This window comes from Nerophis lumbriciformis, linkage group LG31, assembly GCF_033978685.3.
Source record: "Nerophis lumbriciformis linkage group LG31, RoL_Nlum_v2.1, whole genome shotgun sequence".
In the NCBI taxonomy this organism is placed as follows: Eukaryota; Metazoa; Chordata; class Actinopteri; order Syngnathiformes; family Syngnathidae; genus Nerophis; species Nerophis lumbriciformis.
In genome coordinates this window covers 12,300,001-12,324,144 of record NC_084578.2, presented here as the reverse complement: position 1 = coordinate 12,324,144, position 24,144 = coordinate 12,300,001, and the positions used below count along the sequence as shown (strand labels likewise).

Here is a 24,144-nt window from a genome sequence, read left to right as displayed (position 1 = left end):
TCTACGGCTTTTCACAAACACAAGTGAATGCAAGCATACTTGGTCAACAGCCATACAGGTCACACTGAGGGTGGCCGTATAAACAACTTTAACACTGTTACAAATGTGCGTCACACTGTGAACCCACACCAAACAAGAATGACAAACACATTTCGGGAGAACATCCGCACCGTAACACAACATAAACACAACAGAACAAATACCCAGAACCCCTTGCAGCACTAACTCTTCCGGGACGCTACAATATACACCCCCCGCACCTCATATATATATATATATATATATATATATATATATATATATATATATATATATATATACATACAATCAGAGTTGTTGAGGTTATTTTGAATATTTCTACCTCTGCACTATTTATTATTATAGTGTCAAGCAGTGTTGGCGTTAACGCACTTTTTTGTGTCTTTTTAACCCATTGAAATCAGAAAGGACGCAGATTTTTTTTTTTTTTTTTTTTTTTTTTTTTTTACCATTTGCGGCCTACAGCTAATGTTTTAAAGGCCCACGGCACATTCTAAAAATACTATTAAAATAAACAAAAACATAACAGAAGCGAAATAAAAAAGCTTAAAGGTGAAATGTAATTTAGAAAAAGTTGCAATGTTGACTAATAAAACAAAGCTGTTTTTTTTTCTTTCAAACTGTCATTGCTCAAAACATAATATTGAATCAAAATCAATGTTATTATGAATTATTGACATATCCAAGGTTCCCATTACGTCACATCAAATATTCCACTTTGAAAAATATTTTTGATGGAAGATTTTGCATATTTTGTGTGTGTTTGCCATAAAAAAACATAATTTTGTTTGACAAAAAGGGCGAAAAAACAAACAAAAAAACAACATGAAAAAAACTAAAACAGTTTAAAATGAGGAATAGATCTGAAGTTGATGTAGACTCCAGAGATTTAAGCGTTAAATATAAAATGTATGTATGCCCTGGCACACCATTATCATCATTTCATGACCCAAGCAAAACACTTTTTACACTTTTATACTGAAATAAATACACCTACAACGTATTCAATAAAAACATAGAAAAGAACTACCGGCAGTGGTAAAGTTTAGATCAGGGGTCCCCAAACTACGGCCTGCGGGCCGGATACGGCCCCCCCAGCGTCCAAAATCCGGCCCGCACGAAGTCCCAAGTTAAAAAAATAAAAAACTTTTTTTTTTGTTTTTTAAATGATTATTATTTTTTTAATCTGTCCTTTCTAGTCTATTTTCTACCGTCTCCTAGCTACTCAGGCAAATCATATTGTCTAAAAATGCATTTTACCATCAATAACGTGACATGCCGCAAGTGCAGCACTCTTTAAGTCAATTAGTGCGCGAGGAATATACAATATATGTATGTATAAATAAATAAATATATATATATATATATATATATATATATATATATATATGTATGTATAAATATATATATATGTATGTATAAATGTGTATATATATATATATATATATATATATATATATATATACATATATACACATACAGTATACATATATACACATATACATATATATATATATATATATATATAGAAGTATATATATACACATATACATATACACCCACACACACACACACACACACACACACACACACACACACATATATATATATATATATATATATATATATATATATATATATATATATATATATATATATATATATATATATATATATATATATATATATTAGGGCTGCAGCTAACGATTATTTTTCTATCGATTAATCTATAGATTATTTTTTCCGATTAATCGGTTAATCTATAGATTATTTTTTCGATTAATCTATAGATTATTTTTCCTTTTACCGATTTTTTTTTAAATTTAAAATGAAGAGGAAAAAATAAATGTAGGCCAGTTTTTTCAAAAGGCATGGCTTTTATTTACAAAAAAAAAAGTATGGCCACTCAGTCAACATTGACAACAACATGACAAAATATTCTGTAACAATGTAAACATTTAAAACTTTTAACATTTAACAAAATTAAAAGTAGCTTATTTGCTTTTTAATGTGCAAATATAAAAGTAAACATCCAGTGCAAATCTTAATATTCTGGAATAGTATAAGCATTTCAAAAGTAAAAGTATTGCTTATTTTGCTTTAAAATGTGCAAAAATAAAGATAAACATCCAATACAAAAAAGTGCAAAACGGAAATATTCTGTAACAAGTGTAAACATTTCAACAAAAGTAAAAGTATTGCTTATTTGCTAAAATGTGCAAAAATAAAGCTAAACATCCAATACAAAAAAGTGTACAGTGTAAACATTTCAACAAAAGTAAAAGTATTGCTTATTTTGCTTAATAACACAACAATGATAGTATGATTAAAGTGAAAGTTAATTGTTCGTTTGTACATAGTATATGTAACTGTTAATGTTGTAAAAGGTATTTGCACAACTAATTAACGTTAGCGTTTGTGACACGTCTTGTGCCGTGGGGTTCTTTCAGGACCGACAGACTGAACGCCAGACGGCTTTGCCAGGTTTAATCTTTTAATTTCACACAAAGTCTTTTCTCTTCCAACTGCGCGGATCGCGCACCTGGGCACGATTGCGGCGTCGCTCCCGGCTCGCCGCCGCCGCCTCTCCACAGCGTTAAAGAGGAGCGCGTCTTTGTAAACACTGAACAGGCATGCCAAACGCGCCTCTCAGAGCGAAACGGTGCTTTAGTTTATGAATTTACAACGCAGATACAAATGACACATTCATGTTTTTGTGTAATAATGACAACGTATACGCACGCGGACGATTGACTTGTTGATGGTGATGGCAAGAACGCTGTCGGGGGTTTTCTTTTCAAATGTTCGTTCATAGCTGTTGTGCTGCTATGATAGGCCATTTCCGCTCGACACAGTGTGCATACAACAACATTATTAGGCCGTTTATTGAAATACTCCCACACTTTTGACGACTTTTGGCGTGCTTTTTTCCCCTCGCTCGCATCGTCTGCTTTGCGCTCCGCCATGACAGTAAAGTAGAGTGACGTAAATATGCGACGCGCCGACGCACAAAAACGGCGTCGACGTATTTACGTAACCGATGACGTCGACTACGTCGACGCGTCGTTTCAGCCTTAATATATATATATATATATATATATATATATATATATATATATAGCCGGGCTATATATATCTAGCCCGGCCCCCAGCCAAATTGTTTTACCCCAAAGCGGCCCCGGAGTCAAAAAGTTTGGGGACCCCTGGTTTGGATCCATGAAGGAAAGAAGAAAGTGAATGAATGTTTATAACTGAATACATTTACATATGCATCCAAATGTGTCTTCTTTTTTTATTATTTCTTTTAATGTATTAAGTAACGTTTATGACAACCTTTTTCAAAACACAACATAGAATGTGAGATATAACAGGATAATGCATACGTTTATCATTTGTTTTCAAAACACTTACAAAAAAGTGGGACCCCAAAGATTTACCGTGGGACCCCATTTTTATGACTTGATGGGTCCCTGGGAAAAGCTTTATTTAAATAGATATATTATTTATAAAGCAAGTTCAAGTATCATTGGCAAATTTTCACCTAGTCCCAGCCTTGGCACGCATATATGCAGAGGTGGGTAGAGTAGCCAGAAATTGTACTCAAGTAAGAGTACTGTTACTTTAGAGATTTATTACTCAAGTAAAAGTAAGGAGTAGTCACCCAAATATTTACTTGAGTAAAAGTAAAAAGTATGTTGTGAAAAAACTACTCAAGTACTGAGTAACTGATGAGTAACATACACACACATATCATATATATATATATACACACACACATTTATATATATATATATATATATATATATATATATATATATATATATATATATATATATATATATATACAGTATATAATTTATATTTATTTATTTTGCCGTTTTTGTTTACATGTTAAAGGTGTTTTAATGAATATACATGCATGTTTAACACATATAGATTCCTTTCTTTCATGAAGACAAGAATATAAGTTGGTGTATTACCTGATTCTGATGACTTGCGTTGATTGTAATCAGACAGTAGTGCTGATAGCGTCCACGTTTTCAAATGGAGGAGAAAAAAGTTCCTCCTTTCTGTCTAATACCACATGAAAGTGGTTGATTTTTGGCATCTTATTTGTCCAGCTTCCATATTCGTTTTTATACACTTTACAAGAAATACATTGGCGGCAAACTCCGTAGCTTGCTAGCTTGTTTGCGCAGGCTTTCGGAGACTCTTGTTTTGAAAGCGCAGGCGCGATGGAGCGGCACTTTTATTGTGAAGACAGGAACTGTGCAGTCAGTCTTTAGGCTTTTGACGGGATGTTCGGTTGAAATAAAAGGGTCTTTTTTCCTTCACACTTTTGATTGATTGATTGAAACTTTTATTAGTAGATTGCACAGTACAGTATATGTTCCGTACAATTGACCACTAAATGGTAACACCCCAATAAGTTGTTTAAGTCAGGTCATGTGACCGCCTGGCTCTGTTTGATTGGTCCAACGTCACCAGTGACTGCATCTGATTGGTGGAACGGAGTGAACGTCACCAGTGACTGTATTTGTTGAAACGCAGGCACTATGAAGGTCTGTCTGACAGACCAAAACAAACAAAGCGTGCATTAACAGATCGATAAAAATTAGTAGCGAGTAGCGAGCTGAATGTAGATAAAAGTAGCAGAGTAAAAGTAGCGTTTCTTCTCTATAAATATACTCAAGTAAAAGTAAAAGTATGTTGCATTAAAACTACTCTTAGAAGTACAATTTATCCCAAAAGTTACTCAAGTAGATGTAACGGAGTAAATGTAGCGCGTTACTACCCACCTCTGCATATATGTGTCCTCTTTTTGGGATTTCAGAATAGGGTCAGCCTAGTTTACATAAATGCAAAGAATTTGAACATCCCAACCCTAAGTAATGTAATGATTAATAGAATGTAAATAGCATCACAATAATAATTCTAAATTGTAAATTGGGGCTAACAAACATGTCCAATGCTACGAACAGGCCCCAATCAGGGTATGATGTTCAGCTAGCAGTTAGCTTGTGGACCTGATGCCACACAGCCATTAGACTACAATAAAACTGACAAAATGAGTGGCAATACAGTTTTAAGCACACAACAAGTGATATTAAAGTGTCTGTAAAGTAACTCACTTTGTATCGAAGCACACTGCCAATTAAACAATTGAAATCGAAGTTCACCGTCACTTTCAGAGCTTGCTGATGTAATGATGCGTTCAATGCCCCCCTCCAGTGTCGTAAAAGTGAACTACATTCAATGACACAAAGAGAAAACACATTACAGAGACAGTCTTTTGTACAAACCCCGTTTCCATATGAGTTGGGAAATTGTGTCAGATGTAAATATAAACGGAATACAATGATTTGCAAATCCTTTTCAACCCATATTCAATTGAATGCACTACAAAGACAAGATATTTGATGTTCAAACTCATAAACTTTTTTTTTTTTTTTTGCAAATAATAATTAACTTAGAATTTCATGGCTGCAACACGTGCCAAAGTAGTTGGGAAAGGGCAGGTTCACCACTGTGTTACATGGCCTTTCCTTTTAACAACACTCGGTAAAAGTTTGGGAACTGAGGAGACACATTTTTTAAGCTTCTCAGGTGGAATTCTTTCCCATTCTTGCTTGATGTACAGCTTAAGTTGTTCAACAGTCCGGGGGTCTCCGTTGTGGTATTTTAGGCTTCATAATGTGCCACACATTTTCAATGGGAGACAGGTCTGGACTACAGGCAGGCCAGTCTAGTACCCGCACTCCTTTACTATGAAGCCACGTTGATGTAACAAGTGGCTTGGCATTGTCTTGCTGAAATAAGCAGGGGCGTCCATGGTAACGTTGCTTGGATGGCAACATAAGTTGCTCCAAAACCTGTATGTACCTTTCAGCATTAATGGCGCCTTCACAGATGTGTAAGTTACCCATGTCTTGGGCACTAATACACCCCCATACCATCACAGATGCTGGCTTTTCAACTTTGCGCCTATAACAATCCGGATGGTTCTTTTCCTCTTTGGTCCGGAGGACACGACGTCCACAGTTTCCAAAAACAATTTGAAATGTGGACTCGTCAGACCACAGAACACTTTTCCACTTTGTATCAGTCCATCTTAGATGAGCTCAGGCCAAGCGAAGCCGACGGCGTTTCTGGGTGTTGTTGATAAACGGTTTTCGCCTTGCATAGGAGAGTTTTAACTTGCACTGACAGATGTAGCGACCAACTGTAGTTACTGACTGTGGGTTTCTGAAGTGTTCCTGAGCCCATGTGGTGATATCCTTTACACACTGATGTCGCTTGTTGATGCAGTACAGCCTGAGGGATCGACGGTCACGGGCTTAGCTGCTTACGTGCAGTGATTTCTCCAGATTCTCTGAACCCTTTGATGATGTTACGGACCGTAGATGGTGAAATCTCTAAATTCCTTGCAATAGCTGGTTGAGAAAGGTTTTTCTTAAACTGTTCAACAATTTGCTCACGCATTTGTTGACAAAGTGGTGACCCTCGCCCCATCCTTGTTTGTGAATGACTGAGCATTTCATGGAATCTACTTTTATACCCAATCATGGCACCCACCTGTTCCCAATTTGCCTGTTCACCTGTGGGATGTTCCAAATAAGTGTTTGATGAGCATTCCTCAACTTTATCAGTATTTATTGCCACCTTTCCCAACTTATTTGTCACGTGTTGCTGGCATCAAATTCTAAAGTTAATGATTATTTGCAAAAAAAAAAAAATGTTTATCAGTTTGAACATCAAATATGTTGTCTTTGTAGCATATTCAATTGAATATGGGTTGAAAATGATTTGCAAATCATTGTATTCCGTTTATATTTTCATCTAACACAATTTCCCAACTCATATGGAAACGGGGTTTGTACAAAAATGTATCCTGAAAGTCCTTAAAAAGTGCTTTGAAAAGGTGTACGAACCCTGCAAGTTCATCCACCTAATTGCCAGCCTTCAATCGACTGTGTGGCGTCTCGTTTAAATATCACTTCTGTTTTGCCGCAGGCTGAAGAGATCACGCTAACCATCGGCCAGGCCTTTGACTTGGCCTACAAGAAGTTCCTGGAGTCGGGGGGTAAAGATGTGGAGACCAGAAAGCAGATTGGAAGTCTGCAGAAACGAGTACGTTCTTTCACCGTGTTTGATGTTGTTAATGGGTGTTGTTGACGTTGACGTGCGCCCGGCCACTAATTGGACTTTAATGACGTGTCACTTGGGTGCTGGTGAATGTGAGTTCAGCTCGTTAGTTACCTTGTTTGGCTCAGCTATCATAAGTGGGTGGATGTTGATGAAATAAACCGCCTTAAGAGCCGTTATGTATGAAAGACCCCATACACTTTTGACGGCTTATTAAATGATACTTGAAGAAGATCTAGTGTGGGTACTCGGGTGTTGATGGGAAAAGCTAACTGGATAATTACACTTAAAATGTCATTTCTGAAGGAAATGTGTAGAGGGACTTAATTAAAGGAGGAAGAAAAATGTCTGTGTATAAAGTGTAATTAAGTCTTACATCAAGTTGAAGACTAATTTGTTTAGCCTTGAAATTGTTGCCATGGACACAAACTTTGGTGACAAAGTCTGATAATACCTGCTTAATATATTGTTTATTGTTTATTGAGGATCCCCATTAGCCGACGCACAAACGCCAGCCTCGTCTTCCTGGGGTCCTTTTCAAAAGTTCCAAGTAAAATAGTAATACAGAGATCCGGTTACAAAACATACACACATCCAATTACAAATAAAAGAAGGGGAAAAGAAAAAGAAAATTCTCAAAAATAATAATAAAATAACAGTACACAGAGCCAGTTACGGAACATTACGCAGATCCAGTTACAATAAAATAAATAATTAAAAATAAATAAATAAATATTTAATAATAATGAAAAATAAATAACAGTACAGTAGAAACACTGGCCTACTGTATCATTAGGCCAGTGGTTCTTAATAGAGATGTCGATAAATTATTTAAAATGCAATATCAGAAATTATCGGTATCGTTTTTTTAATTATCGGTATCATTTTTTATTTATTTTTTTTATTTATAGTGCACCGACCCAAAAAATCCTCCCTCCCCCATTTCATACAAAAGGGTTGTTTCTTTCTGTTATTAATATTGTGGTTCCTACATTATATATCAATATATATCAATACAGTCTGCAAGGGATACAGTCCGTAAGCACACATGATTGTGCGTGCTGCTGGTCCACTAATAGTACTAACCTTTAACAGTTAATTTTACTCATTTTCATGAATTACTAGTTTCTATGTAACTGTTTTTATATTGTTTTACTTTCTTTTTTATTCAAGAAAATGTTTTAAATTTATTTATCTTATTTTATTTTATTAATATTTAAAAAAAGGACCTTATCTTCACCATACCTGGTTGTCCAAATTAGGCATAATAATGTGTTAATATCGGTTGATATCGGTATCGGTTGATATCGGTAATTAAAGAGTTGGACAATATCGGATATCAGCAAAAAACCATTATCGGACACTCCTAGTTCTTAACCTTGTTGGAGGTACCGAACCCCACCAGTTTCATATGCGCATTCACCTAACCCGAACCGTAATCATAAAATGATGTTATTATATTAAATAAATACTAATAAAGGTATAATTTACAAACAGAAAGTTACAGGAATAGTGACGTGCGGTGAGGTTGATGGCTGGTGAGTCACCGACTTCATCACAGTCAGATTTACAAACATATGAACCCTAAAGAGTATCTTATTCACCATTTGATTGGCAGCAGTTAACGGGTTATGTTTAAAAGCTCATACCAGCATTCTTCCCTGCTTGGCACTCAGCATCAAGGGTTGGAATTGGGGGTTAAATCACCAAAAATGATTCCCGGGCGTGGCGCCGCTGCTGCCCACTGCTCCCCTCACCTCCCATTGGGTGAGCAAGGGGATGGGTCAAATGCAGAGGACAAATTTCACCACACCTAGTGTGTGTGTGACAATCATTGGTACTTTAACTTAACTTTAACTTTACACATACAAACTGTAGCACACAAAAAGCACATTTAAGGTGTTGGTGTTGGAGGAGTTGTGAATGAATGAAATATGAAATCCGTGCTGCAGTCTGCAGGTGTACCTAATGTTGTGTCCCTGCAGTCGTTCACGGCTCCTCCGGCGCGAGCATTGTTGTTTTTGCACTTTTTGGCTTCTTGTTAAGTGACTTTTTTTGGGTGGATTCGGTCTTGCACGTGGAGGTTTTGGGTGTGGGCTTTGGTTGGTGTGGCGCTCCCGTCGGGGGGTGCATTCTGCGGCGGGGGTGCATTAACCGGCACCAGGAGGCGGGATTACTGCGAGCCTCAGCCAGTGCGTCTTCGCAGCAGTTTTATGATTGCTCAGCACAAAAAATACGTTACACACATACAGTTGTTGACAAAATACACTGTACATTATATACCTCAGCTAACTAAACTATGGGAATGTATAGTATAATTCATATAGCAATACGGTCTCATGCACAGCAGGCCAGCAGTTAGCCGAGTCCGCAATCCATGTTGAGGCACAACTGAGTGACGTGCCTCAACTGGCTGCTGATCACCGCACCGTCTCTTCTCAGTATTTGAACGGCAAATGTGAAAATTCAGCGATTTTGAATAAAAATAATCTAAAACTGGTGAAGTTAAATGGAAAATAACTTTGTAGTATAATCACTGGATACATATAACAATTTAATTCATTTTCTTTCTTTTTACATTTTTTTCTTTCCATGATGGCAGGTGAGGCCCCGCCTCACCTGCCATCTGACACGATCCCATGTTTACATCTCATTGTGCAACATGTGAATGTTTTAGTGAACTAAATGTGATATCTGAAAGGGATACACATTATTACCAAAGCAGAACCCCCACCCAGACATACAATACTAGTACACAGCTCATGAAAAACAATATGTTATAGTCATTGTAAGTGGGCCAAAACACTTATATTAGAAAATAATCTCATGGAAATGACTGCTGTCATTTGATTACAATAATAAAACATTGATTGTTATTTAGTCAGGTTTGGGACAGGTGTGCTGCAGGTGTGGCCACAGTGCATGTGCAGGTCTGACGTCACTCACATGTGCTCCACTGAATGCTCAAGGAGTTTTTGCGTTTGCTCACACATATGGAAAATTAGAGGGAACATTGTTTGGGGGTATCCATAATGCGCCGACAGGGAGAAGTTTTTGTTTACACGATGAGTCGGGCGTGTCTCGACCTCCGCGAACCCCTGAGGCCGACTCACCGAACCCCTAGGGTTGGATCGAACCCAGGTTAAGAACCACTGCATTAGGCACATTTGTACAATGAAATGTTCACAAAGTTTTAATATTTCTGTTGTCAAAAAAGTCATACTTTAACAATAGGTTAGTTAATGTTTGCTGTGGTGTTAAACTGCTCCTGGATGTCTTCTCGTGCAGATTAAAGAGCTGGAAAACGAAAACTGCGACCTGAAGAAGCAACTTCAAGACCTGGAAGAGCACATGATGATAGCACACGTGCCGCCGGTAAGTGAGGCCGTGGTTGGCTAACCATGTCATCAATTCACTGCTTCACTCTATGACTAATACACTTCCTCTGCCATCTTTCTCTCAGCCGTTATATATAAATGAAGTTAATGAGGCGTACATGCTGCAGAGACCCTCTTCTCTCTTCTGGTGTCACGACATCAACTCCTATCTGGAAATCTCTTCCGTCACGCTCACCCCTATGAGCTCGCCAGAGTCCAACCTGTCTAGCGGACTACTAACTCCTCCGCCTGCCAAACCCACTTTCCTTCCTCCTAAACCTCCCGAGGGATGCAGCATCCCGAGACCCCGCGTAAACACCTTCTGCTTCTCTTATTATCTCTCCTGCGTTTTGCTGTGTTTATTTAAACGTATACCCACGCTGACCATGACCGTGTTTGACACTTTAAAACAGGCAGGGAGCGTCTCCATGAAACCGCAGTCCACGGACGTTTTCGACATGGTCCCCTTTTCCCCCGTCACCCCGCTGGTGCCCACGCAAGTCAGCAACGGCTGCCCCCCACCTCCACCTACCACACCGCCGTCAAATATAGGTGTGACGCTCCTTTCATGCTCCATTTTTAAGGGGGGAACTGCACTTTTTTTTTTAAATGTTGCTAACGTTTTTATTTTTTTGTGCATTCTATAACATAAAAAAACATTAGCAAAAGTCAGCTAACAATGGAGTCAATTGTAACTTGTCTATTCCACCCATAAAGCCTTTTAAAAAAGATCCAAAAATCATCAACAAAACTCCATTTACATCTGGTGACCTGCATATTAATCAAGTTGTGGGGGGGCGTGGCCTGCAAGCCTGCGGAGAAGCGCTTAGAATATCTAATAATAGAAATGCGCGACATAACATCTAATCCATTATTATTATTATTATTATTTGAGTAAGAGCGAGAGCAAGAACAAGACAGACAGCACTCTGGGGAAAACCATTCATGTGCTCGGGCGAGAAGGAGAAGACAGACACAACCCGAGGGCTGAAAAGCAAGGCAAGAGACATTTATTGAAAAATAAATCCTTGTATCAAACCATGCACGCTGCTGTCTGAAGCAAGAGGTTTCCACACAAGTATTAGCAATATTGTTATTATAGGTGCTAACGCAGACAATCTATTTTTAGGTAGGTAGGTATTTAGGTCTTTATTGTTGTGGAAGTTGCTGACACGGCACAGGAGCCAAGCGTGCAGGTCCCAACAAGGCCTCAATAAACATCAGTTTTTAACAACAACCTTTCAGTCGCGTCCGTATCCTCTCTCCCTCTCTGCTCCCGGCCGCTTACTGTTAAAGACAACAGATGATTAGATTAACACGTACCACCTGTGAAATCTCATCACCTGCCAGCTGTGTCTCGCCATCAGCACTGCCACGCCCCCGTCTGACGGTGCTCTGTCCTCGGCACCATGGACAGAGGCGGTGACCTTTGCCCCTGCAGGCAGCGCTGACAACATCTCCCTCCACAATTGTCATTGCACAAGTACAACGAAACTTTGTTTTCAGCACAAACCTGTTGAAGATTAGACAAACAAATAGTGTACAGGGTTACAGAACAGGAACGCTGATGGGTCGCCACAAGGCGCCCCGTAAAAGATGGGAAAAAGGTCAACGCTGGGGAAGGATGAGTAAAAAAAAATACGATCTAGACGGGGCCCAGTCTGGAGTAGGGAAAAACCTCAATAGCAAAGCACATGTACATATTACAACATACATCTCGAGATATCTAGCAACAGAGGGGAGGGACTGGGGGTCACGGTGGCAGGCTGCAGCTCTTCAGGCGCTGCCCATCCGTCCATCATCCCTAAGGGCTCTCACCTGGATTGCAGAAGGATGTGGACAACCAATTTAAATAGACGAGAAAAACAGCAACTTTTTTTTTTACTTTTCGTTAGGATTAGGATTAATTCTTCATCTAAACGGGAAGATATAAACATCCCATCAGTCGGCATCCCAGCGAGAGCAGACATTGTACAGTAAGGGATTGTTTTACTATGCTCCTAGTTTATATTTCTTGTTTAGCACTTGGCAATATTGCTACATGGCGCTTAGTGTTTAACACAGCTTCTAAAACTTGTAGATCAGGGGTGTCAAACTCAAATACAGAGTGGGCCAAAATGTAAAACTGAACAAAGCCGCGGGCCAAGGTGGAACAAATTAACCTTTTAATAGGGACCCAAACAAGTTTTGCATTGAATATTGAACAAGCAAGGCTTATATAACTTTATAGTGACATGCAAAATCGAGTTTCAAATAATGATAATAATAATAAAAAAATATCAATGGCATATCAAATACAATTTAAATAAAAACTGAATGCCTCTTTTCTATTTGCAGTCTTCTGAGGTAAATATCAACATTAACTTTTTCCACAGGCTAATAAATTTGAAAATAAAATAATGCATAAACCAACCATTCAGGACTTTAAACGGCTCAGTTTGCAACACACTGATCTAATCTGATGTGCCCAAGCCAGATACCTGGCATCTTGTCTTGGATGCTAGTTCATTAATGTCGGGGCTCAGGCTTTGAGCTGAGGCAACCTTCATTATCCAACCAAGGTGTTCTTCAGTCATTATATCTCGTCCACCCGGACCACAGTCTTGGGGGCGTGCCTTAAAAGCACTGCCTTTAACGTACTCTACGAGCTATCGTCACGTCCGCTTTTCATCCATTCTAACGTCGTTCAGACCCAGTCACAAGATAGGTGCGGCATCTGTATGTACACACGAGTGAATGCAACGCATATTTCATCAACAGCGATACAGGTTACACTGAGGGTGCCAGTATAAAAAACTTTAACACTGTTAGAAATATACGCCACACTGTGAACCCACACCAAACAAGAATGACAAACACATTTCGGGAGAACATCCGCACCGTAACACAACATAAACACAACAGAACAAATACCCAGAATCCTTTGGAGCACTAACTCTTCCGGGACGCTACAAAATACACCCCCGCTACCACCAAACCTCCCCCCACACACACACACCTTGTAGCGTCCCGGAAGAGTTAGTGCTGCAAAGGGTTTGACATCCATGTTGTAGATCATCCATCCTTGTATTTCAGTTCAGTTTCAGTTTATTTCGAACATGCAATGTAATGCATCACATATTTCCAGTTGTTTCATTATAGCACGTCCGAAAAGGAGTAGTGAAGTGAATTATATTTATATAGCGCTTTTCTCTAGTGACTCAAAGCACTTTTACATAGTGAAACCCAATATCTAAGTTACATTTAAAACCAGTGTGGGTGGGAGCAGGTGGGTAAAGTGTCTTGCCCAAGGACACAACGGCAGGGACTAGGATGGCGGAAGCGGGGATCGAACCTGGAATCCTCAAGTTGCCGCCCCAGTAGGAAGAAGCTGAGCTTTTTTAATCCTACCCCCTTTTCATACCATAGCAATTTTATCCCATTTCTGTGTTCTCTGTAATAGAACAGTGAATACATAATAAATAAATAAATAATATACCATACTAAATAAACAAATATTAAATACATAAATAATCTTTATCTAAAAAAAAAAGCTACCAAAAAAAAAAAATTTAAAAAAAAGATCCGTCCATCCATTTTCTACCTTTCGGGTGTTCAACATAATTCTTGTTCTGTGTACTTTGTGAACACTTGTAGTTTGAACAGTCTCTTAAATAAATAAATAAATAAATACAGTCTCTAAAACTGAATCAGATTGGATTTTTTTGGGGTTAATCCATTCCATAATTTAATTCCACAAACGGATATGCTAAAGGTTTTAAGTGTTGTACGGGCATACCATTTTTAAAAATGTTATCTTCCTCTAAGGTTATTCAGGCTCAAAAATACACGGTTCTGGATCGTCATTTGTCCCAAAGTAGTCTTTGTTGTCTCTCATGAATTATGCCGTGATTAGTAGTGTTGTTGTTAAAAGAAATGATGCGTCAGTGAAAATAATACGCTACAGTATGCTCAAAATGGGCAAAATACGTACATATTATATGTTATTATGAATGTGCCCGTTACTACATTACATATATATACTTACAGCGTGTATATAAAACCTTAATGGAGGTGTTTGCATGAAAAAGCGGAATACAGCGACTCCTGTTGACTCCATTGTTAGCTGACTTTTGCTAGCTTTTATTTACTATTTAGAATGTATTAAAAAAAATGTGCTTGTGAATGTGAATTCCAAAAAAGTGCAGCTCCCCTCTAACAATATAACGTCATGTTTGAACGGATGCATTGACAGTCAGTGTGATGTTGATGTGCTGTCCGCAGCAAAAGACTTATTTGGCGCGGAACCTTTCGATCCGTTCACCTGTGGTGCCGCTGACTTCCCCCCTGATATTCAGTCAAAGTTGGACGAAATGCAGGTGAGTAAATACCGATAACAAAAGGTGTGGACTCGAGGCAGACTAGAGTCGCAATTTTGTTGACTTGGGACTAGAGATGTCCGATAATGGCTTTTTTGCCGATATCCGATATTTTCCAACTCTTAATCACCGATTCCGATATCAACCGATCGTGGAATTAACACATTATTATGCCTAATTTTGTTGTGATGCCCCGCTGGATGCATTAAACAATGTAACAAGGTTTTCCAAAATAAATCAACTCAAGTTATGGAAAAAAAAATGCCATTGCCATATTTATTATTGAAGTCACTAAGTGTATTTTTTTTTTTTTTTAACATGCCTCAAAACAGCAGCTTGGAATTTGGGACATGCTCTCCCTGAGAGAGCATGAGGAGGTTGAGGTGGGTGCAGGGTTTATTGTAGCGTCCCGAAAGAGTTAGTGCTGCAAGGGATTCTGGGTATTTGTTCTGTTGTGTTTATGTTGTGTTACGGTGCGGATGTTCTCCCGAAATGTGTTTGTCATTCTTGTTTGGTGTGGGTTCACAGTGTGGCGCATATTTGTAACAGTGTTAAAGTTGTTTATACGGCCACCCTCAGTGTGACCTGTATGGCTATTGACCAAGTATGCCTTGCATTCACTTGTGTGTGTGAAAAGCCGTAGATATTATGTGATTGGGCCGGCACGCAAAGGCAGTGCCTTCAAGGCACGCCCCCAATATTGTTGTCTGGGTGGAAATCGGGAGAAATTCGGGAGAATGGTTGCCCCGGGAGACGCAGCCACTCTGTACTTCTCCCTACGTCCGTGTACCACTCCGTACAGCTGCGTTTTAAAAAGTCATAAATTTAATTTTTTGAAACTGATACCGATAATTTCCGATATTACATTTTAAAGCATTTATCGGCCGATAATATCGGCAGTCCGATATTATCGGACATCTCTACTTGGGACTCGACTTGACTAAGCACATATCATCCAAGACTTGCAACTTGACTTGGCCTCTGACATCACTGATTTGGGATCTGACTGGGACTTTAGCAATACAACATCAGAAAGGCTTGAGAGATGAGGTGAGGTTGTTCAACTAATGTGTCCTCTGCAGTCATTTATACATTTATTTTAACCCTTGTTTGGTGTTCGGGTCTGTGGGACCCGTTTTCATTTTTTATTAAAAGAAAAATGATACAATTAATTAATTTTTCAAACTGAGACTCCGAAAAATACAGTACATATAAGATGTCCGGGTCCACTGGACCCGGACATAATAGAAGTGTGGAAATTTATGTTCTGTGTACCACACACACACACACACACACATACACACACACACACACACACACACACACACACACACACACACACACACACACACACACACACACACACACACACAGCAGGCCTAGACAGGAGGAGGACAGAGTGTAGGTACACAGAACATCAGGGGGTCAAATGTGCGAGAAAATGAGAGCAGACAGAGTTGACAAACAGTGTTGCAACCTTGTGTGGGAACCGCAGGTGCAGAAACACAAAAGAAAAATCCCTGTTGGATGCAGAAACTGGCAGAGAAATTTTCCGTGCAACGTTCATATTGTTGTTACTCAGCCAGCGTTTGTGGGTCTGATGGACCCGTTGCATTTTGTGGCTTTTAACGCCTCACAATCAAACACTTTTATGTTAAAATACCGAACAGATGTTTATTGGGATAAGGTAAACATTTGTGTTGCTGGCATCAAATTCTAAAGTTAATGATTATTTGCAACAAAAAAAAAAAAAAAGTTTATCAGTTTGAACATCAAATATGTTGTCTTTGTAGCATATTCAACTGAATATGGGTTGAAAATGATTTGCAAATCATTGTATTCCGTTTATATTTACATCTAACACAATTTCCCAACTCATATGGAAACGGGGTTTGTACAAACCCACTGCAATTTTCTCACCGAGCTTCTTGTTGATGGTCTACAATGACCTTTTGACAGGTCTTGCCCATGAATTCTGAATATTTTCTCAAAAGTACTAATTTGTGTTTTTCACGGGCACAAAACTATTTTGAGTGGGTCAAAATTTTTGCAGGTTTTTAGGGGGATCGAATACTTATTTTGTGCATTTAATGTTATTTTTATTTTTTTTTCCAAATATTTTTATTGAATTTTGCAGACAGTACAGTATGATGGATCATGGCAACAGCAAGTTGAGGTATCTGCACATTTTACAATATGTAACATAGTAAACCCCACCCCTTACAATACCCACCCACTTTAATTCCCAAGGTAATTGTCACCTAGTGCCCACAACAAATATAGACACACATGAATATATGCAAACTTAGATTCATTCTAACAAATATATTAAAGATAAACAAAAGATAAAAAAGGTACATAAATAAATAAATACTACATAAGATGCAATGTTATTATTTTTAACTAGTAAACACATTTTTACAAAATCAGGAGATCAAATATTTGACTATTTTGAAGTCAAAGTACTAAACTTCTGAACACTGTATAACTAACGTCCATGGTGCACAGTGCCACTAGGTGGCAGTGTTGAACACTTTCCCTTTTCTCCCATCTATCCTTCTGTCCTCTCCCTGTGCAGCGTCAAAGATGGTTGGTACATTTCTCTGCATGCGCTGTGTGATGCTGCAAGGGCTGCTTTGGTGTTTTGTAAGCATGCTGCTGACTTTCCAACGCCTGCTTTTTTTGTTCGAGCCGCACCTGCCATCAACCGATCGTTAACTCCCCAACGCCCAACACGAGGTATCGAATCACAGAAGGAAACAATGAAAAGATGCATTTAATAGGGCTGTGGAAAATAACGGGTTAACCCATGTGATTAAAGGGGAACATTATCACCAGACCTATGTAAGCGTCAATATATACCTTGATGTTGCAGAAAAAAGACCATTAATTTTTTTTAACCGATTTCCGAACTCTATCCATCCATCCATCCATCTTCTTCCGCTTATCCGAGGTCGGGTCGCGGGGGCAGCAGCCTAAGCAGGGAAGCCCAGACTTCCCTCTCCCCAGCCACTTCGTCCAGCTCTTCCTGTGGGACCCCGAGGCGTTCCCAGGCCAGCCGGGAGACATAGTCTTCCCAACGTGTCCTGGGTCTTCCCCGCTGCCTCCTACCGGTCGGACGTGCCCTAAACACCTCCCTAGGGAGGCGTTCGGGTGGCATCCTGACCAGATGCCCGAACCACCTCATCTGGCTCCTCTCGATGTGGAGGAGCAGCGGCTTTACTTTGAGCTCCTCCCGGATGACAGAGCTTCTCACCCTATCTCTAAGCGAGAGCCCCGCCACCCGGCGGAGGAAACTCATTTCGGCCGCTTGTACCCGTGATCTTGTCCTTTCGGTCATAACCCAAAGCTCATGACCATAGGTGAGGATGGGAACATAGATCGACCGGTAAATTGAGAGCTTTGCCTTCCGGCTCAGCTCCTTTTTCACCACAACGGATCGATACAGCGTCCGCATTACTGAAGACGCCGCAATGATCCGCCTGTCGATCTCACGATCCACTCTTCCCTCACTCGTGAACAAGACCCCGAGGTACTTGAACTCCTCCACTTGGGGCAAGATCTCCTCCCCAACCCGGAGATGGCACTCCACCCTTTTCCGGGCGAGAACCATGGACTCGGACTTGGAGGTGCTGATTCTCATCCCAGTCGCTTCACACTCAGCTGCGAACCGATCCAGTGAGAGCTGAAGATCCTGGTCAGATGAAGCCATCAGGACCACATCATCTGCAAAAAGCAGAGACCTAATCCTGCAGCCACCAAACCGGATCCCCTCAACGCCTTGACTGTGCCTAGAAATTCTGTCCATAAAAATTATGAACAGAATCGGTGACAAAGGGCAGCCTTGGCGGAGTCCAACCCTCACTGGAAACGTGTCCGACTTACTACCGGCAATGCGGACCAAGCTCTGACACTGATCATACAGGGAGCGGACCGCCACAATCAGACAGTCCGATACCCCATACTCTCTGAGCACTCCCCACAGGACTTCCCGAGGGACACGGTCGAATGCCTTCTCCAAGTCCACAAAACACATGTAGACTGGTTGGGCAAACTCCCATGCACCCTCAAGGACCCTGCCGAGAGTATAGAGCTTGGAGCTTTTGATTTCCGAACTCTAAATGGATGAATTTTGGCGAATTAAACGCCTTTCTATTATTCGCTCTCGGAGAGATGACGTCACAACGTGACGTCGCATCGGGAAGCAATCCGCCATTTTCTCAAACACCGAGTCAAATCAGCTCTGTTATTTTCCGTTTTTTCGACTGTTTTCCGTACCTTGGAGACATCATGCCTCGTCGGTGTGTTGTCGGAGGGTGTAACAACACGAACAGGGACGGATTCAAGTTGCACCAGTGGCCCAAAGATGCGAAAATGGCAAGAAATCGGACGTTTGTTCCGCACACTTTACCGACGAAAGCTATGCTACGACAGAGATGGCAAGAATGTGTGGATATCCTGCGACACTCAAAGCAGATGCATTTCCAACAATAAAGTCAAAGAAATCTGCCGCCAGACCCCCATTGAATCTGCCGGAGTGTGTGAGCAATTCAGGGACAAAGGACCTCGGTAGCACGGCAAGCAATGGCGGCAGTTTGTTCCCGCAGACGAGCGAGCTAAACCCCCTGGATGTCTTGGCTCACATCGTCCCTTATGCCACCGAAGATGATCAAGAGAAGAATATCGACCCTAGCTTCCCTGGCCTGCTGACATCAACTCCAAAACTGGACAGATCAGCTTTCAGGAAAAGAGCGCGGATGAGTGTATGTCTACAGAATATATTAATTGATGAAAATTGGGCTGTCTGCACTCTCAAAGTGCATGTTGTTGCCAAATGTATTTCATATGCTGCAAACCTAGTTCATAGTTGTTAGTTTCCTTTAATGCCAAACAAACACAAACCAATCGTTGGTTAGAAGGCGATCGCCGAATTCGTCCTCGCTTTCTCCCGTGTCGCTGGCTGTCGTGTCGTTTTCGTCGGTTTCGCTTGCATACGGTTCAAACCGATATGGCTCAATAGCTTCAGTTTCTTCTTCAATTTCGTTTTCGCTACCTGCCTCCACACTACAACCATCCGTTTCAATACATGCGTAATCTGTTGAATCGCTTAAGCCGCTGAAATCCGAGTCTGAATCCGAGCTAATGTCGCTATAGCTTGCTGTTCTTTCCGCCATGTTTGTATTGGCTTCACTATGTGACGTCACAGGAAAATGGACGGGTGTATATAACGATGGTTAAAATCAGGCACTTTGAAGCTTTTTTTAGAGATATTGCGTGATGGGTAAAATTTTGAAAAAAACTTCGAAAAATAAAATAAGCCACTGGGAACTGATTTTTAGTGGTTTTAACCATTCTGAAATTGTGATAATGTTCCCCTTTAATCAGTGAAAATATAGCATTAGTCATATACCGTATTTTCCGGACCATAGGGCGCACCGGATTATAAGGCGCACTGCCGATGAGCGCGTCTAGTCTGGTTTATTTTCCTACAAAAGGCACATCGGATTATAAGGCGCATTAAAGGGGTCATTTCCTGACTATAAAGCGCACCGGTATATAAGTCGCACCCACTTAATTTTTACAGGAGAAAAATATTTTCCCATATATATGCCGTACCGGACTGTAAACCACAGATATATACGTTGTGAAATGATTTATTTACCCTATTTTTCGGACTATAAGTCGCAGTTTTTTTTCATAGTTTGGCCGGGGGTGCGACTTATGTGTGAAATTATTAACACATTAGCGTAACATATCAAATAATATTATTTATCTCATTCACGTAAGAGACTAGACGTATAAGATTTCATGGGATTTAGCGATTAGGAGTGACAGATTGTTTGGTAAACGTATAGCATGTTCGTTATGTTATAGTTATTTGAATGACTCTTACCATAATATGTTACGTTAACATACCAGTTGGTTATTTATGCCTCATATAACGTACACTTATTCAGCCTGTTGTTCACTATTCTTTATTTATTTTAAATTGCCTTTCAAATGTCTATTCTTGGTGTTGGCTTTTATCAAATAAATTTCCCCCCAAAAATGCGACTTATACTCCAGTGCGACTTATATATGTTTTTTTCCTTCTTTATTGTGCATTTTGAGCCGGTGCGACTTATACTCCGAAAAATACGGTACACAGAAAATGTAAATGTTTATTTGTAAATGTGTGTAAATGTTTATTTACACACCTTAATTGTTTACAAACGGTGCCTGTAACACGACAGTAAAACAGCAGATAAAAAAAAAACAGAAGTCATCGTCATGGACCCACTAGCTGCGGAAGCTAGCTTTCCAATCAGCGAAATAGACTCCATGGTGACGTTTTGGTTAGAGATGCCGATAAATGCGTTAAAATGTAATATCGGAAATGATCGGTATCGTTTTTTTTAATTATCGGTATCGGTATCGTTTTTTGTTTTGTTTTGTTTTGGTTTTTTTAATTAAATCAACATAAACAACACAAGATACACTTACAATTAGTGCACCAACCCAAAAAAACTCCCTCCCCCATTTACACTCATTCACACAAAAGGGTTGTTTCTTTCTGTTGTTAATATTCTGGTTCCTACATTATATATCAATATATATCAATACAGTCTGCAAGGGATACAGTCCGTAAGCAAACATGATGCTGGTCCACTAATACTACTAACTTTTAACAGTTCATTTCACTAATTTTCATTAATTACTAGTTTCTATGTAACTGTTTTTATATTGTTTTACTTTCTTTTTTATTCAAGAAAATGTTTTTAATTTATTTATCTTATTTTATTTTATTAATATTTTTAAAAAAGGACCTTATCTTCACCATACCTGGTTGTCCAAATTAGGCATAATAATGTGTTAATTCCACGACTGTATATATCAGTAATGGTTGATATCGGTATCGGTTGATTTCGGTAATTAAAGAGTTGGACAATATCGGATATCGGCAAAAAGCCATTATCGGACATCCCTAGTTCTTAACCTTGTTGGAGGTACCGAACCCCACCAGTTTCATATGCGTATTCACCGAACCCGAACCGTAATCATAAAATGATGTTATTATATTAAAGAAATACTAATAAAGGTATATTTTACATTTACAATTTTCATTAATTACTCGTTTCTATGTAACTGTTTTTATATTGTTTTACTTTCTTTTTTATTCAAGAAAATGTTTTTAATTTATTTATCTTATTTTTTTTTTAAAGTACCTTATCTTCACCATACCTGGTTCTCCAAATTAGGCATAATAATGTGTTAATTCCACGGCTGTATGTATCGGTTGTTATCGGTATCGGTTGATATCGGTATCGGTAATTAAAGAGTTGGACAATATCGGAATATCGGCAAAAAGCCATTATCGGACATCCCTAGTTTTGGTGAATTTAAACTAAACAAAAACTATACAATAAATGAATAAATTAATAATACTAACAAAAACACTCGTACACATGTTAGCATATTAGCTAATAAAAACGACGCTAGTTTGAAAACGTGACAGTAGCTCGTACAAATATGCATGAAAACATTCTTACAGATATAACAAATGGGACAGTTTAGTAGGCATGAATTGTTTTAGTTGCATTGCAAAATGTATCTATCTATATACACTTTGCTTGGAGTGATGAATGAAGAATCCGTACGAGAAACGTTATGTACGATTAGAAGACCAAACGGCACTTGTACGTCGGGTTCAAAGCTTTAAGCAGCAGGAAACACTGGAGCCATTCACCCAGCAGCACCTGCAGTGAGTGAACTCGTCCAACAGATGGCACCATAGCACAAATAATAACAACATTCCAATGTCTTTGCATGCGTTTTATTATAAACTAGCCGTCAGCGAAAAAACAAATACATTAATTAGCCAAAGAAAAAATTAGTGTTTTATTGTCTAGAATTTACAGTAGCAATACAAGGACATAATAAGTTGTGTTTACGTCCTCGTACCAAACACTAACTTTTTGACTGGGGGGCCGCATTGGGCTTAAATATTTTGTTTGGGGGCGGAAGCGGATTACATGCAAAATAACTATATATATATATATATATATATATATATATATACAAATATATGCATATATACACATATATATATGTATATATATTTATATATATATGTATTTATATATATATATATGTATATATATATACATACATATGTATATATGTATATATATGTATGTATATATATACTGTATGTATATATACATGTATATGTATATACATATATATGTGTATATATATACTGTATGTATATATATATATATACTGTATGTATATGTATATATATATACAGTAGGTATATATATATGTATATATATATACATATATATGTATATGTATATATATACATATATATGTATATGTATATAGATACATACATATATATATATATACATATGTAAATATATATGTTTATATATACATACAGTATATATATATATATATATATATATATATACATATACATATATGTATATATATATATATATACATATATATATATGTATATATATATATACATATACATGTGTGTGTATATGTGTAAATAAATGAACACTGAAATTCAAGTATTTATTTTATTCATATATATATATATATATATGTATATATATATATATGTATATATATATATATATATATATAATAAAATAAATATATATACAGCTAGAATTCACTGAAAGTCAAGTATTTCTTATATATATATATATATATATATATATATATATATATATATATATATATATATATATATATATATATGTATGTATGTATATATGTATGTATATATGTATGTATGTATATATGTATGTCAAAGTTCAACTCCAACCATGTTTACTTCTGTGACGACCTCCTTAAAGTTGTTTAACCAATAAGAAATATCAAGCAGCTAAAACGTGCCAAACATGGATAAGTGTGGAGAGAGTGTGTTGCATGTTTCCCATCATCCCTTGTAATGGATTTAAATAGGTGTCATTTACATTTTTTTTTTTTTAATGTTGATTTTACTTTTTTTTTTATAATACACACAATGTTCAATGTGCAGATTGTGTTGTGTGTGACCATGTTTGTTGAATTTGTGTACTGGTTGATTAAATTTTTTTCCTATACCATGACTAGGGAAGGTTGTTTGGATTGGGTCATACAAGTAATTGTTGTGCTTTGAGTGCCTTGAAAGTGCAATTGATGGTACAGTTACTTATGTTGGCCACCAGATGTCGACAAAATTG

The 24,144-nt window shown here is 38.3% G+C and overlaps 1 protein-coding gene across 8 annotated transcripts in view; it reads left to right on the top strand.

Annotated features, from left to right (window-relative positions):
* LOC133574383 (PTB domain-containing engulfment adapter protein 1-like) overlaps window positions 1-24,144 on the top strand; it is a 147,359-nt gene that overhangs the window by 122,495 nt on the left and 720 nt on the right. For 3 of the 8 annotated variants that reach the window (XM_061926551.1, XM_061926552.1, XM_061926553.2), the window contains exons 7-12: window positions 7,054-7,170; window positions 10,474-10,560; window positions 10,649-10,873; window positions 10,976-11,114; window positions 14,826-14,920; window positions 17,058-17,096. In XM_061926551.1, the coding sequence (XP_061782535.1) occupies window positions 7,054-7,170; window positions 10,474-10,560; window positions 10,649-10,873; window positions 10,976-11,114; window positions 14,826-14,920; window positions 17,058-17,096 (702 nt within the window). Of the gene's footprint in view, window positions 1-7,053; window positions 7,171-10,473; window positions 10,561-10,648; window positions 10,874-10,975; window positions 11,115-14,825; window positions 14,921-17,057; window positions 17,097-17,498; window positions 17,510-24,144 lie in introns of all 8 variants that reach the window. The other 5 variants (XM_061926555.1, XM_061926558.1, XM_061926556.1 and 2 more) reach the window with 5 other exon arrangements.